The 14,578-nt window shown below is 40.0% G+C and overlaps 1 protein-coding gene across 1 annotated transcript in view; it reads left to right on the top strand.

Annotated features, from left to right (window-relative positions):
• TANGO6 (transport and golgi organization 6 homolog) overlaps positions 1–14,578 on the top strand; it is a 214,771-nt gene that overhangs the window by 118,285 nt on the left and 81,908 nt on the right. Inside the window, exon 15 of the mRNA XM_044663151.1 lies at positions 373–513. Coding sequence (XP_044519086.1) covers positions 373–513 — 141 coding nt within the window. The remainder of the gene's footprint in view (positions 1–372; positions 514–14,578) is intronic.

Genomic DNA, 14,578 nt, shown 5'->3' with positions numbered 1-14,578 from the left:
TGGCCCCAAATGTGTAATCTACCAAATAATTAACTCTGGGCACAGACTTTGCTTTTGTATTCCCAAAGTGGTGTATACATACATAATAGGTGGTGCCTGATAAACAAAAGATAACTTACAAATCCACACATATACCAGACACTACCATGTGGTCATGTATTTTTTCACTCATTTGGATACTTAGAACTCAACTGCCATTGTGTGGGAAGTCATGACTTTTTTTGATGGAGTTCCATACTTGAAAAGATTGAGGACCACCAGCAGAAGCTGTACTTCTCTCTTTGTTCATATCATCATCGGTTTATGTTAAAGTCTCCATTTTCATTTTTTTTTTTCAGGCACAGAAATGAATCTTTTTGTTTCCCTCCCCAGGTGTTGCCCTGCTGGCAGATGTATATCCTGAGGAAATCCTTCCATCTCTGCTGGCACAGTATGGGAATAGCACCAAAAAGCTCCCTCCTGAGACCAGAATGAAAGTTGGAGAAGCACTGATGAGGATTGTTCGAGCTCTAGGTGAGTTTCATGGATCTTTCAGTTTGCTGGAGAATGATCTTGGTGACGAGTGGTTATTTGGCTTCTTTCCCTATGGTGCATAGACAGGCCCTCAATGGTTCATGTTTAATCCGGCCCCTCTCAGAGATTTCGGAGTTGTTAGAGCTCCCATGACAGAGATAATAGGGCTGCTTTCTTGATATTGTGACAGTGTTTTTGGTATCCTTGAAAAGGCATTTGGTTTGGAGTTGACAGGCCAGAGATCAGGTCCCAGTTTTGTCACTCACTAGTTGTGTGGTCTTGAGTAAATCATTTACCCACTTGGAATTTTAGTTTCTCCATGTAAAATGGGGCTATAATAATTAGAATGCCTACACAACTGGACTGATAGGGTAAGTGTAAGATCAAATGAGGTAATGTATATGTGGGCCATTGTAGACAGTAGGGAGAGGCATCATAAGGTAGAGATGGAGAACTGAGTTGGAAGCCAAAAAACCTTGGGTTGAATCCCACCTCTGAGACATACTGGATGTAGGACCCAGAACCCTTAACCTCTTGGTGCCTCAGGCTATAAGTTCCAGAGAAGGTATTGATCTATACTGGCAAAGGGAGTTTCCTTACATGGGAATTCTGTATATAATACCACTGAAATCACAGGTCTAGTCCCTATCCTGAACCCCATAAAGCACTCTGGTACCTCTAAAATAGATTGCCATTTTCCTTTAGTGGAATAAAAGATATCATCCCCAAAAAGGGTGAGCTAAAAAGGAGATGAGTTAGTTATTTGGTAAGAGAGATTACCAATGGGCAGTCTCTTGATATCAAGGGAAGTTGAGGAAAGCTTCACTCATTACACGGAATGGACCCCCCCCCCCCCATGTTGAACTTAGAGGTATGGGCATGATTTATACAAGATAGGCAGATGTGGGTGGGTTGCAATCTGCATTATTTTTTTTAAACATTTATTAATATTCATTTTTAACATGGTTACATGATTCATGCTCCTCCTTCCCCCTTCACCCCCCGCACTCCCCCCACCCATGGCCGATGCACATTTCCACTAGGCAATCTGCATTATTGAAGGGAATGACATCCACTGATGATATCACAGACCCATATGAGCTTTGGAATACCTTGTAAAGGCTCCATGAGGCTCAGAGAAGATGGAGTGACCTTGTCACTGTGGTGTTTGTAGGGGGCTCGTGAAAGGGCAACAAAGTGGTCCTGTGCTGGGTAACCCAACCTGTTCCCCTCTCCTTCAAATCACAGCAGAATCCTTCAGAACTCCCTTGTCCTCCACAGAAAGGAGAGACCTCCTACATGTACATCATGGCTATGATGATGGATGGCAATGTAGTGTAGTGAGAAGGGCACCAGATCTGGAGTCCCAGGAGAACTGGGAATCTGAATCCCGTTGGACATTGAGTGAGTCTGGGCCAGTTCTCCCCTCTGAGTTTCTATTTCCTCATCTGTAGAATAAGGAGAATAATCCCTATAGCACCTTTCTAGCAGGATTGTCTGAGAGAAGCCATTTAACGCACATTGCAAGCCATTAAGTAGCACTACTTGTCCTTCCTGGGCACCTGTACTGTACTGTTCTGTTTGTAGAGCAGGGGATGGAGGGGTGTCTTGTCCTCCAGTGATTCTTATCATTTAGGTAGCAAAAAAGAAGAAAGAAAATTAAGCCATTGCATTGCTCACCCGACTCATGCCTTTGGGTACTTTTCTGTCAGGTTCTCTTTATACTTCATTCTTACATGGGGCTGTGTAATAGGGGAATAGACTTTGAGTGGGAAAGCAGACTTAGCAGGCAAAGTCCATTTCCCTATTACAGCTGTTATTTTTGTGGGAGGATTTGCCAACATATATTTCAGTCCTTCAGCAGCCTAGCAGATAGATGGTCTTCAGGAGTTGCTGTGACCAAAACATTCATAACACTAACTAGTGATGAGCCATCACAGACTTAGTGCAGCAGATCATTGGACTGTGCCCATCCTCGGTGCCTTTCCAGTGTTAGGGCTGCACATTGCTGCCTTTGGAACAAGCTTTCCCCTTCCTAACTTCTTTATTACAGTGAGGGCCACCCCATCCTCCTAACCCCCACCCCCCCGCTCCCAATCTCAGTGTCCTCCTGAACCCCTCACTATTTCTAACCTACCATATCCAGTCTATCAACAAGTGTTGTAGATTTTTCCTTCATAACATCTTTTGAATATGCTCCCTTTTCTCTTCTCACACCCCTCCCTTGTGCAGGCCCTCATCACCTCATGCTGGGAGTTCTGCCTGCCTCCAGTTTCTTCACTTCAGTCTCCACTCCATTCAGCCACCAGAATGATTTTCTTAAAGTATAGTCTAACCATGTCACCCCATTACTCGTTCAACTCTACCGGCTCCCTGTTGCCTACAGGTGCAAATATAAAATCTGCTTGTAATTCTCAGCCTTTTACAGCCTGGTCTGTCTAGTCATTTTGGACTTTACTTTCTCTGACATACTCAGCAGTTCAGGGACACTGGCCTCCTTGTAATTATGCCACCAGACACTCCATTTTCTCTGGCTGTTTCCTTGCCTAGAATACTCTCTTTCTCTCTGCCATTAGGATTTTCTAATTTACCTCGAGTCCTAGCTAAAATCTTGCCTCCTCCAGGATGCTTTTCCCCATCCTCCTTAATGCTAAGACCTTCCTTCAGTTGATTATCTCCAGCTTAGCTTTTCTTTGTCTTATTTGTCCATAGTTGTTTTCATGTTGTCTTCCCCAGTATGTGTCATATTCAAGCTCTGGGAGTTGAGAGGCACACCTTGATTGACAGGTGAAGACAGTTGGACATCGGAATGTTCCCAGAGACCATGAGGACAGGAGGAAAGGCAGTTGGGCAGAAAAGGATAAATACCCTGGGCAGCCTCTGATAGGGATCCCTTGGACTCCTTATCTTTTGGGACCTTGGCTTTGCTTTGGCTGAGCTTTGTCTAAACTCTTGCCTTGGACATTTGATCTTGAACATTGATTGACCTGTGGATCCTCTGATTCTCTCTGAATCCCTAGATTTTTAGGCACCTAAACCATCTCTAGATATTTAGGTATCTTGGGCCCGGGGGGATCCGGGAAGTGGGTAGGAGAAGAAGAAGAGGGTGGTAAAGGGTGGAATTTCCTGAAGGCTGTAGCAAACAACTAGCAGTAAGAAGCTGAGAAAAACCATCATCAGTATTTGCATCATCCAAATAGTTTGCTTACTCTGGTTTGGCTGTGGCCAGGCTGAACCAGAGGAGGTGAAGAACAAGCCCAGCATTACTGAACAGCCTACAGTCCTGAGGGATTATTGTCATAGATTTAGTGATAGGGTCACTTATTCCCCAACCCATTCCTGATCATTCCTTTCCCTTGTTAAACAACATAGATAAAAGTTATTAAGTGCCTTCTTGGAGTAGTTATTCCATTGTCACTCTGGAAAGGGAGCAACACAGTCAGATGAACATTATCCAAGGCTGATAGAGCTCAATACCAATAATCAATCAATCCCAGGTGGGACCTGAAAGGGTTACCCATCCATTGACCTTTAGGGATCCTGCCTGGGCACTGTTATAAAGAAGGGCAGTTATTATACCATCCAGCTGGGTGGCAGGACTCGGGTGTCCCTGCACCAGCCATCAGAGGAACCAAACCAAAGCTCCCACAGATTAATATCTCAGATTACTACTAATAATAACCAGCCTAATAGTGGTAGTATCCAGATTACCCCCTCATCTTTTATATCATATGCTGTGGGGCTTTTTGAGAACAAGGACTGGGTTTTGCCTTCTGAGTATCCTTAGACTGAGCACTGTACTAGCACTTAATGGGTGCCAGATAAATGCTATTTAATTTGACTCAAATTGGCAGACTCTTCAAGAACCCAGTCATCTTCACAACAAATAGGCCATTGGAAGTAGGCTTTAGTAGGGGCAGGATGTCTAATGTAATAAATTGGTCTATTTTTGTTCATTGTTATCAACTTGAGTGACCCAGGCTTATCTATAAAGGATACTACATTATACATAGCCACAAAATCAAGCTTGCTGTAGCTTCCCTAGGTGGTCAGGTATGGCTCACAAAAGAAATATCCTGGTAGGTGTTCTTCTGTTGTTCATCCCCCCAAATGGAGTTTTGAGTATTTGGTTTTATACTAGATTTGCTTGCCTCCTGTTCCTCTCTTGTGTCAGATTACACAAGGCATACCCTTCAGCAGGAAACATTTTGGCTGAAATATTGACCTGTACTTCTCTTCCTTTTATTACAAGTACCAATGGCCCTTCAATTGGATCAGAACCAGCAGACTTAGCATTTTCTTCTTAGGTGTGGCCATATCTGCTCTTGACTATAGCTTCATCATGTATCCACTAGCATAAACCCAAGACTAAATTAGAAGCAATGATCTCAGCACCAATTTTAATAATTGGCCTGTGAGCTGTAGTAAAACTTGTGAATTTTACTGCTTACCCAGGAGAAAACTATGGAAACACACAAATCCTCCTCCTCCTCGACATTTCCACCAGGTTGACCACATTACAGTCATCCGTCATCAGCTTCAGAAAGCATTTATTAAACAGCCACACGCCCATCCCTCTTCCTTCACTGCTTCTATCATGCTTTCAGTCATGCTTAAGGTTCTTGTGTTTCCAGCTGACCCCCTTGTCTAAAGACCCCAAGTCTGTGACTCAGAGGGCGATTGAACTGTTTCAATTCTAGGAACCTTTAAGTCCCTGCTACTATGTGCAGAGCACTCTGGTAGGCATGAAGGGAAGAAAAAAGATGGATTGCTGGGCTCTGTGCCCTCAAGGCCCAGAAATAGCCTGGAGGGAATCTGTGGAGAAGGAAGTGAGAAGGAAACCTGCTGATCTTGGAGGAAAGAGCTAAATAAATAAAGAGCTTTGTTTTCCTTATTACTAAATTTGGGTCTTCTACCCACCACTTGGGTCTTATGTACTACTTGGTAGTCACAAGGTGCTGAATGTGGTGGGTTATTTAATAGTAAGTGTGAATCTGGGGCTCTGACTATCCCAGGCTGGATCATCATTTCTGTCTTTTGCCTGTATATGTCATTGACTCTGCCCCAGCTGGGCCAGGCTGTGTACCCTCCAGTGAAAAACGTCTTCCATTTCTTTTGTGACCTTTATGCTAGCCTTCTGCTGCTGGAATGGTTCATAACTAAGCCCTTTAGAAGATGCACACTGACTTGTTTCCATTAGATTGTTGAGGTGATTCTTTAGACAGATACTGTAATTAGCAACATTTCCAAAATAGTCTTCTGGCGTTTCAAAGCAAATTCCACCAATTCTCAAAGTATTAATCTTTCTGGGGCTCATTCTTCCAAATATCAAACCATAAACATAGCCTTGGCTAATGCCAAGGTTTCTAATTCATATTACCAACTCCAGGTGTATGGATGGGGTAGCTTGTTTAAATCCCTTAAGTGAAATTAAAGCCCTTTTTCTGCAGTGATAGCCAATCTTAAAGTATATTCCCAGCTCAGTGGTGCAGGGGAAATCCCTGTAATCCTTCTATGTGATTTTTTAATGTTATCCTTACCTGAATGCCCCAGCCTCATCTTGACCTTATATTACTCCTTTTTTTTTAAAACCCTTATCTTCTGTCTTAATATCAATTTAAAAACAAGATTGATCAAGGGCTAGGCAATTGGAGTTAAAAGACCTATCCAAGGTCACCCAGCTAGGAAGTGTCTGAAGCCAGATTTAAACCCAGGTCCTCTCAATTCTAGGCATAGCACTTTATCACTGTGCTACCTATCTGCCCCTCTTCTATTTTTCTTTCTTTACACTAAGTGACGAGGTGATGGTGAACAGCTCTATGAGAATCAGTTATAGTATACTGCTATCTATCTCCTAACCTGTTAGTTACAATCACTAGACAGACTAGCAAGTCAGCAGTTCTTCAGTGCTTTTCCAAAACAGTGGGACTCTTTGTTAATACTGTCACAATACTATTGACAAGTGTTAGTCATAACTCTCTGTAGCCTAACCCTGTTCTATTAGGATTTTACTGCATGTAGCAAAATTTCCAGGGAGATAATTTGAACTAAATTTATTGGTATACTAACACATTGTTTTATAACCCAGTTATAGTATATTTATGCTTCAAATTAATTTGCCATGGATTTTTGATACAGAGACTATTAGGATGTGTTTTTTGGTTTAGTTATTCTTGCTTACGGATATGTTTAACTAAAAATCAATCCCTACGTAGTATCGAATTACCAATTACTGTAAATCTTTCTCCATCTGTTCTTTTTCTGTAGTCTGGTACAGATGCTGATAAGTACCAGCTGTTATGAAGCTTTGTGGGATTTGACGTAGTATTTTTTTTTTTAGAGAAATGAAAAATGAAATCTTACTCTAAATATCTCTAGATTTCCAAAATGGAAGGATTTTTTTTTTTTAAGAAGAGATGTCTTCTTATATCTTTTCTTTGGGAAAAGCTTAGCCATAATTTCAAGTATTCAGGGGGTTTATTTTTATTTAAAGTGTTTTAAATTAACAATCATTCTTCTCCTTACCATCTCCTCTCCCAAATGGAAAACAAAAGAAAAACAAAAAATTCTATGACAAATATTCATGTAAACAGAATATTTCCTCATTGGTTATGTCCAAAAATGTATATCCCATCCTGCATATTTGGTCTTCATCATTATCGCTCTGGCCTGATTAAAATTTTCAACTCTCAAAGTTGGTTATTTTAATAACACTGTTGATAGCAAATTAATGCTTCTGATTTTTCTCACTCTATTCTGCATCATATCATACAAGTCTTAGCAGTTTTTGTATTTTTTTTCTGGCTTTTGTTTATTATATTTCCCCCCCCCCCCAATTACATGTGAAAATAGTTTCCAACATTTAAAAAAGAATTTTAAGTCTCAAATTCTCTCCCTCTCTGATCTCCCGCCAAGTCTTACGAGTTTTGAGTTTGTTATTGCTCTTGACATTTATATATATAGTTATAGTCATTGTTTATATTAGTTTTCTGGTTCTTCTTACTCTGCTTGCTTACTTCTACTTACTTATTGGTGCTTCTTAATAATTTTTTGGTTCTTCTTACTTTCTTCTTACTTCATTTTGCATCAGCTTATGTAAGTCCTTTCCAGGCTTCTCTGTATTGATCATATTTGTCATTTCTTATAGCACAATAATATTCCATTCCATTCATGTACCACATTCACCTAATTGATTGACATTTGCTTTCTTACCAGTTCTTTGCCACTGTAAAAAAAATGCTGTTTTAATTATTTTGTTGTATATAAAGTTATTTGGGTTTTTTTAACCTTAACATAGTTTCTCTGCATTGCCCATCTCTTGGAACAAGTAGCCTGTATGTCGTGTACTCTTCTGTACTGACCCAGAAAAGAGAAAACTGTACACTTAGCAACTATATTTAGTATGGTGTTATGGCACAGTAGATAGAGAGCTGGGCTCGGAGTCAGGAAGACCTGAGTTCAAGTCTCCTTTGTCACATATTAGGTATGTGACACCTACCTCTTATATGATACCTTTTTGTCCTGTCTTTCCAGTATTCCTGCCCTACTTTGAGCTACTCTTCCATTGTGCTCTCTGAAATCCTGTTCATTATTAACAAATTATCTTTCCTGTGCCAGAGCTGTCCTGATTGGTAAATGAATAAGCCACAAATATACCTAGCTCATCCTCCCCCAGATCATAGTTCACATCCTCTCCAGCCATTCATAACCAGCTGTCTCTCCCCACACCAGCTCTTCTTGTTCTAGACACCATAATCAGACCAACAGTGTACTAGCAGGGCTTCTACTTTCTTCAGGAAAGAGCATGCCAGTCAGCCTCACTTCAGCTCTACTCACTGTCACTATGCTTTCCCTGACCAAGACTCTTTTCCCAGGCAGGCACCCCCATACATACTTTCTCCCACTATTAAGAACATAAGCTCTGTGAGGGCAGGGCCTGGCTTGCATTTCGTTTTATCTCCATCACTTAGCTCCATATTTGATATATAGCAAGTACTCGACAAATGATCTTCATTCATTCATTCATTCATTCATTCATTCATTTATTCACATTAGGTCTATGAATCACCCCTGAAATTAACTTTGTATATATTTTGTATTGGGCAGCTGGATGATGCTGTGGATAGAGTGCTGGGCCTGGAGTCAGGAAGACACTAGCTGTGTGACCTTGAGCATGTCACTTAACCCTGTTTGCCTCAGTTTTCTCACCTATAAAATGAATTGGAGAAGGAAATGGCAAACCACTCCAGTATTTTTGCCAAGAAAATTCCAAATGGGGTCACAGAGAATCAGACATGACTGAAAACAACCGAACAATCACGATATTTTATTCACTTCTATGTATACTTGTGGTCATAATGAGTCAGACATGACTGAAAAATGAAAGAACAACAACATACTTGTTTTTCCAGGTGATATGGAAGCTTCTTGAAGGCAAGGACTATTTCGTTTTGCCTTTGTATCCTAGTGCCTAGTACAGTACCTCACATGTAATAGGAATTCTCCATGCTTATTCAGTTCAATTAATTGTGTGACCCCAGGCAAGTTATTTAATTTCCAGTGTCCTAAGTGACTCTCTGGGACTAAATAGTGGCTAATCTATATTGGTAGAAGAATTTTCAAGTTTCTTATGCTGATGAAATCACAAGTCTGAATTCCAACAGACAAAAAAAAACTATGGACCCCAAGTCCTTTGTTCAGTGAGACTGCCTGGGCTGTTGTTACCAGGCTGCTTCCTTAGCACCTGCCTCAGTCTGATTCAGGACTGGTTCTGAGTAGCCTGAATGTTTTATACAAACATCCTGAGGACTGCCCTCAGAATTGTGGCTAATTGCTAAAGAGTAAAGCACCTTTTTAAAGGGCCATACTGAGCTTTTTTGTGATAAACATTTGGCCAAGTAAATAAACAACCAATAGAAGCAATTTAATCTATACCAATCCTTTCCCTCAAAAGCCTCTGAGAGCTCCTCTACTCAAGTCTGTCTCTCTCATCTACATGGGTGTGGGCTTCTTTTTTGCCACCTTCCTCTCACCAGCTGTCTCATTCCTTTAACTGGCCATAATTAGAAACTGGAATTTGTGCTTTTATTTACTATAGTCACCAAATAAAGTCATAGATTAATTGGAAATCTGCTTGGGTTTGGTACTTTCATATTTTAATTTTTCTCATTGTAAAGAAAAAATCATATTTCATTCTTCTATTAATTTGTAATTGATTTTTACCTTTGCTTGAACCAGTCAGTACCAGACTGTACACACAGACTGTCAGTTAATAAAATGGCCCCTTTGTTGGTAATTAGTCATTAATGTTCTCTTCAAATTAAGATTTTTTTTATTCTTTATGGTATTGTTTGGTGCTTCCCATATTTAGCACTTTGGGACTTTATAAAAGAATTAAATTGAATGAAATTGAACTTCAAACTAAAAAAATGAACATTTTTATGTGCATAGATAACACTATTCATTATCTGGGAAGTGATGGATGCCACCTTGACTGACAGGGATGGCAGTTGAAAGACTCAGAATGTTCCCAGGTGCCATGAGCCAGGGGCAAATGTCAGTTTACCCCATGGTATAAATACCCCTGACAGCTACTTTTAGGAAGTCTCTCTGGAGATCTCTGGACTGGGAAGTCTCTGGAGTGGGTGGTTGAAGGGCGGCAGGGAGGTCTAAGAAGAAGAGGGCAGGAATAAATCTGAATATTTCCTGATAGACTGTGAGAGCTAGTGAATCACCAACACTAGTAGTGAGAAAGTTGAGAGAATAAGACCATCAATACATCTGCATCAATAGCCTTCCCTATTCTCTGGCTTGGCTGTGGCCAGGTCCAGCCAGAGATAGTGGGAGTGAGTAAATCTCCAGCTTCCACCAGATTAATAGCCTCCAATCCTGATTGTCAACTAGTTTATAGATAATATATCAATAGTTTCCAATCCCCAATCCTTGACCTTGTTATCCTTTCCCCGTTTATAGATAGTGTTCAACAACAAGTACCTTCCTGAGTGGTATATCATGGCCTTTGGGGAGTCAAGCGCAATCAGATCCTGAACATTATCCAAGGCAAATAAATTATTAATTATTATTAATTATTTACCCAGTATTAATTTACCCAACCCCAGGTTGGACCTGGAAAGGTTACCCAATTATCTAACCTCTCAAGGGTCCTTACTCGGGCAGCTGTTAGAAAGAAGGGGATAACTTACAGCAGCAGTCAAGGGCAATAGGAGTAGGTGTTCCTCCCATCAACTGCAGCTGAAGAGGGTATAGACAGATACATATGACCAACATCACTGTGCATCTATATGTCTCCATTGGACTCTTTATATTCATAACAATAGCAGAACACAAGAAAGCTTGTGTAGGAAACTCTGCACCTCCTCTGTTTGTAAATCAAATGTATATAATGTATCCTATACAGTATTTTCAAAACCATGTTGCTTTTCCCTCCTTCTAAACTTCCATCTCTTGTGTGCATTGTATAATTTGTTGCTCATGTTACTCTGCATCAGTTCATACTTCCCAAGATTTTCTGTAATGATCTCGTTTGTCATTTTTTACAAATAACAATACTCCATTACAATTCTGTACCACAGTTTTATTCATCCATTTCCAAATTCCCCAATTGATGCACAGCCTCCTGGAGTATAGTTTGAGTTGTTTTTTTTTTTTTTATTTTACCTACATAACAGAATTCTGAAAACTCAGGTGAATCAAACAGAAGTCAATGACTCCATGAAGCAGGAAGAAATATAAGTAGAAAAATCAAAAGTTTGGAAAACAAGAAAAAGTATAAGAGAGATATGTGATATCAAAAACAACTGACATGGAAAATAGGTCAAGGAGAGATCATTTAAGAATCATTATAAAGGGGGCACCTGGGTGGCTCAGTGGATTGAAAGCCAGGCCTAGAGACAGAAGGTCCTAGATTCAAATCTGGCCTCAGACACCTCCTAGCTATGTGACCCTGGGCAAGTCATTTAACCCCCATTGCCTAGCCCTTATCACTCTTCTGCCTTGGAACCAATACACAGTATTGATTCTAAGACAGAAGGTAAGGGTTTAAAAAAAAAAAAAGAATCATTATCCAGGAGGAAGCCAGACAACTCAGTGAATGGAGAGCCAGGCCTAGAGACTAGAGGTCTTAGAAGAGTAGCTTCCAAATAGCAACCAAGCCCTGCAACCATGCCAGCCAGCCAACATTGGGTCTTCTACAAAGCTGAGAGACATGGCCACCAAGGATAAGATGGCCATAAGCTAATTTGTACAGAACTAAAAAGGAGTCTGACAAAGACTTCTTCATAGTATAGGGAAAAGCAGCTCTGGAAGTCAGCCTAAAGGAGTTTTAATGAGATCTAGATAAGCTGGTTTATCCATCCTATCTTTGGAGGTGAAACTAGGAGAACAATATCTAGAAATCTAAGGATATTCTAATATTTCTAGTGGAATCTATTATCATTGACACCTCTACACTCTTAACACCTATATACTATATGAAGAGAGAGCTTAAATTCCATCAACAAACATTTAGTAAGGGCTGCTATACCATAGTGACTCCTCGGGCAGTGTTAGATGCAAAAGAGTAGGAGCTTTAAAATCTCTAACAAAGGGAGGCAACATGCATATATATATTTGTATATTTGTAATTATGTGCATATATATGTGTATGTGTACACATACACATATATATGCACATAATTACAAAAAAGGTATCTTTGGGGTCAAAGACCCTAGTACTGAAGGAACCAGGAAAGGCCTCCTGCAATAACATAGAATAACATGTAATAAGTTTAGCCAGGTAGGTTGGAGCTATCTTTGAAGAGCTTTAAATGGCCAAAGAAAGTTATATTTGATCCAAGAAGAAATAGACCAGATCACAGTTGGGGAAATGGGCAGCAATTGCAGTGATCTCAAACTGTTCTAAAAGCCTACTTTTTATTTTTTTCTAAACTCTTACCTTCCATTTTAGAATCAATACTGTGTATTGGTTCCAAGGCAGAAGAGTAGTAAGGACCATGCATTAGGGGTTAAGTGATTTGCCCAGGGTTACACATATAGGAAAAAACCCACATTTTGTGGGGGGTTGTGGGTTAGTGATGCTTTGAGTCATGAATCTCAGAAGAATCAAAATTGCAAATGGTCCAGTGAGCACTGGAAAAGTTCTACCTTTAGTATAAATTCCACTGGCTTCCATTTGCCTCTAGAATGAACATAAACTGTTTAGTTTTTAAAGTTTTTCACAACCTTTGTTCTTTGTCATCTTTCTAGTCTTATTGGACATGACTCCTATACTCTTTGATCAGGAAAAACTGGCCTTCTCTCAAGTCCTTACACTCAACACTCATTTCTCATCTCTGTGCCTTTGCACTGGGTGTACCCCCATTCCTGAGGGACCTCCATCTCATAAAATCACTTTCTTCCTTCAAAATGAAGTTCAAGCACCACCTTCTAGCTAGTGCTTTCCCTCCCAGATTAATTACTTTGAACTTAATTGCTTTATACTTCTTATATTTATTCTGTATACATTTGTATATCCCCTCATTGGCTTCTACATTAGAATATAAGTTCTTTGTGAACAGGGATTGTTTAATTTATTGTATTTGTATCTCCAGATACTTGTATAGTGCCTGGCACAGAGAAGCTGATTAATAAATGCTTTTCAATTAATTGAATGAAAATGATAGGATCATAGATTTAGAAGTAGAAGGGACCTTAGGGATCATCTAGTCTAACCCCTTCATTTTACAGATAAAGAAACAGAGGCTCATAAGTGATTTACCTGAGATCACAAAAGTAGCAAGTGGCAGATCTAGGGTTTGAACCAGATCCTCTTACTAAATCGAACACATTTTCAACTATGCCATCTTTCCAGAAAATGTAAACAAAGAATCAACTGTTGGATTTTCTATCTTCCTCTCCCATTTCTCTGTCTCTTCTCTTTTTTCTCTTCTTGTTCTCCTCCTTCCCTCCCTCCCTCCCCCTCCCTCTTCCTCTCTCTCTCTCTCTCTCTCTCTCTCTCTCTCTCTCTCTCTCTCTGTCTCTCTCTCTCTCTCTCTCTGTCTCTCTCTCTGTCTCTCTCTCTCTGTCTCTCTCTGTCTCTCTCTGTCTCTCTCTGTCTCTCTCTCTCTCTCTCTCTCTCTCTCTCTCTCTCAACAGAGTGAATCTGTTTTATGTTTCTTGCTCTCCAAAAAAAGAACATGCTAATTAAAGTACTTTCATTTTTGTGTGACATAAAATTTGATTTTCTTCTCTGTGGGTCAGTGGCCTACAGATTAAGAAATTCTGTGGTTTGAATTAAGTGCTTCCTGCCAAGTCTTATCCACTAGCTTAGTTGTCTTCTAGGTCCATTAATTTAATTGGTTGGTGCTTATAAAGCTTGGGCTGGAGTTTGATCTCCACGCTAGGTGGAATGATTAAATAGCCAAGGAAAGTTAGGCTTCTAATCATGGCCAGCCCTCTCAGAAATTCTTACAATTGTAACACTATTTAAATTTATCATCAGTATTAAAAACAAATTGGAGCATATATTCCCTTAATAGTGAATCCAGTAAACCTAGCTAATATGGAGATTTGTTTTGTGTGACTCCACACATTTGTATTAAGTTTAGATTTTCTTTGCTTCTTGATGCATGAGAGAAGAGAAGAAGGACCGAGAATTTGTTACTGAAAATGAAATTTTAAAAAAATAGTCCAGTAGCATCATCATCTTGCTATATAAAGGTTAGAATATTTCTATTACTTTTTAAGTCACAGATTAAACATCACTTTAAACAAGCTCAGACAAGCTCCAGGTTACTTTCAAGCAGAGGCTTGAGAGTGTGAGCCAGGATAGACAAATCCTGTTCAGGGTTCTTTCCTTGTAAAGGAGGAAGGAGAGGAACCATGGTGTTGTGTACTTAGCATGCATATAATAGATGTTTGAGAAATTGGAAATTAGTATTTTAAGTATAGAGGAAAGGAGACTTGACATTCTTCTTGCGGGGTGTGCCTCCATGGCTATTAAGAATAGTGACCCAGAAATAACTGATGTTCAGGGAACAACTAAGGACAGCCAGGGACAATGTCAGTG

The sequence above is a fragment of the Gracilinanus agilis genome, chromosome 2 (assembly GCF_016433145.1).
Source record: "Gracilinanus agilis isolate LMUSP501 chromosome 2, AgileGrace, whole genome shotgun sequence".
Taxonomy (NCBI): Eukaryota; Metazoa; Chordata; class Mammalia; order Didelphimorphia; family Didelphidae; genus Gracilinanus; species Gracilinanus agilis.
This window is presented reverse-complemented; position numbering and strand designations above follow the sequence as displayed.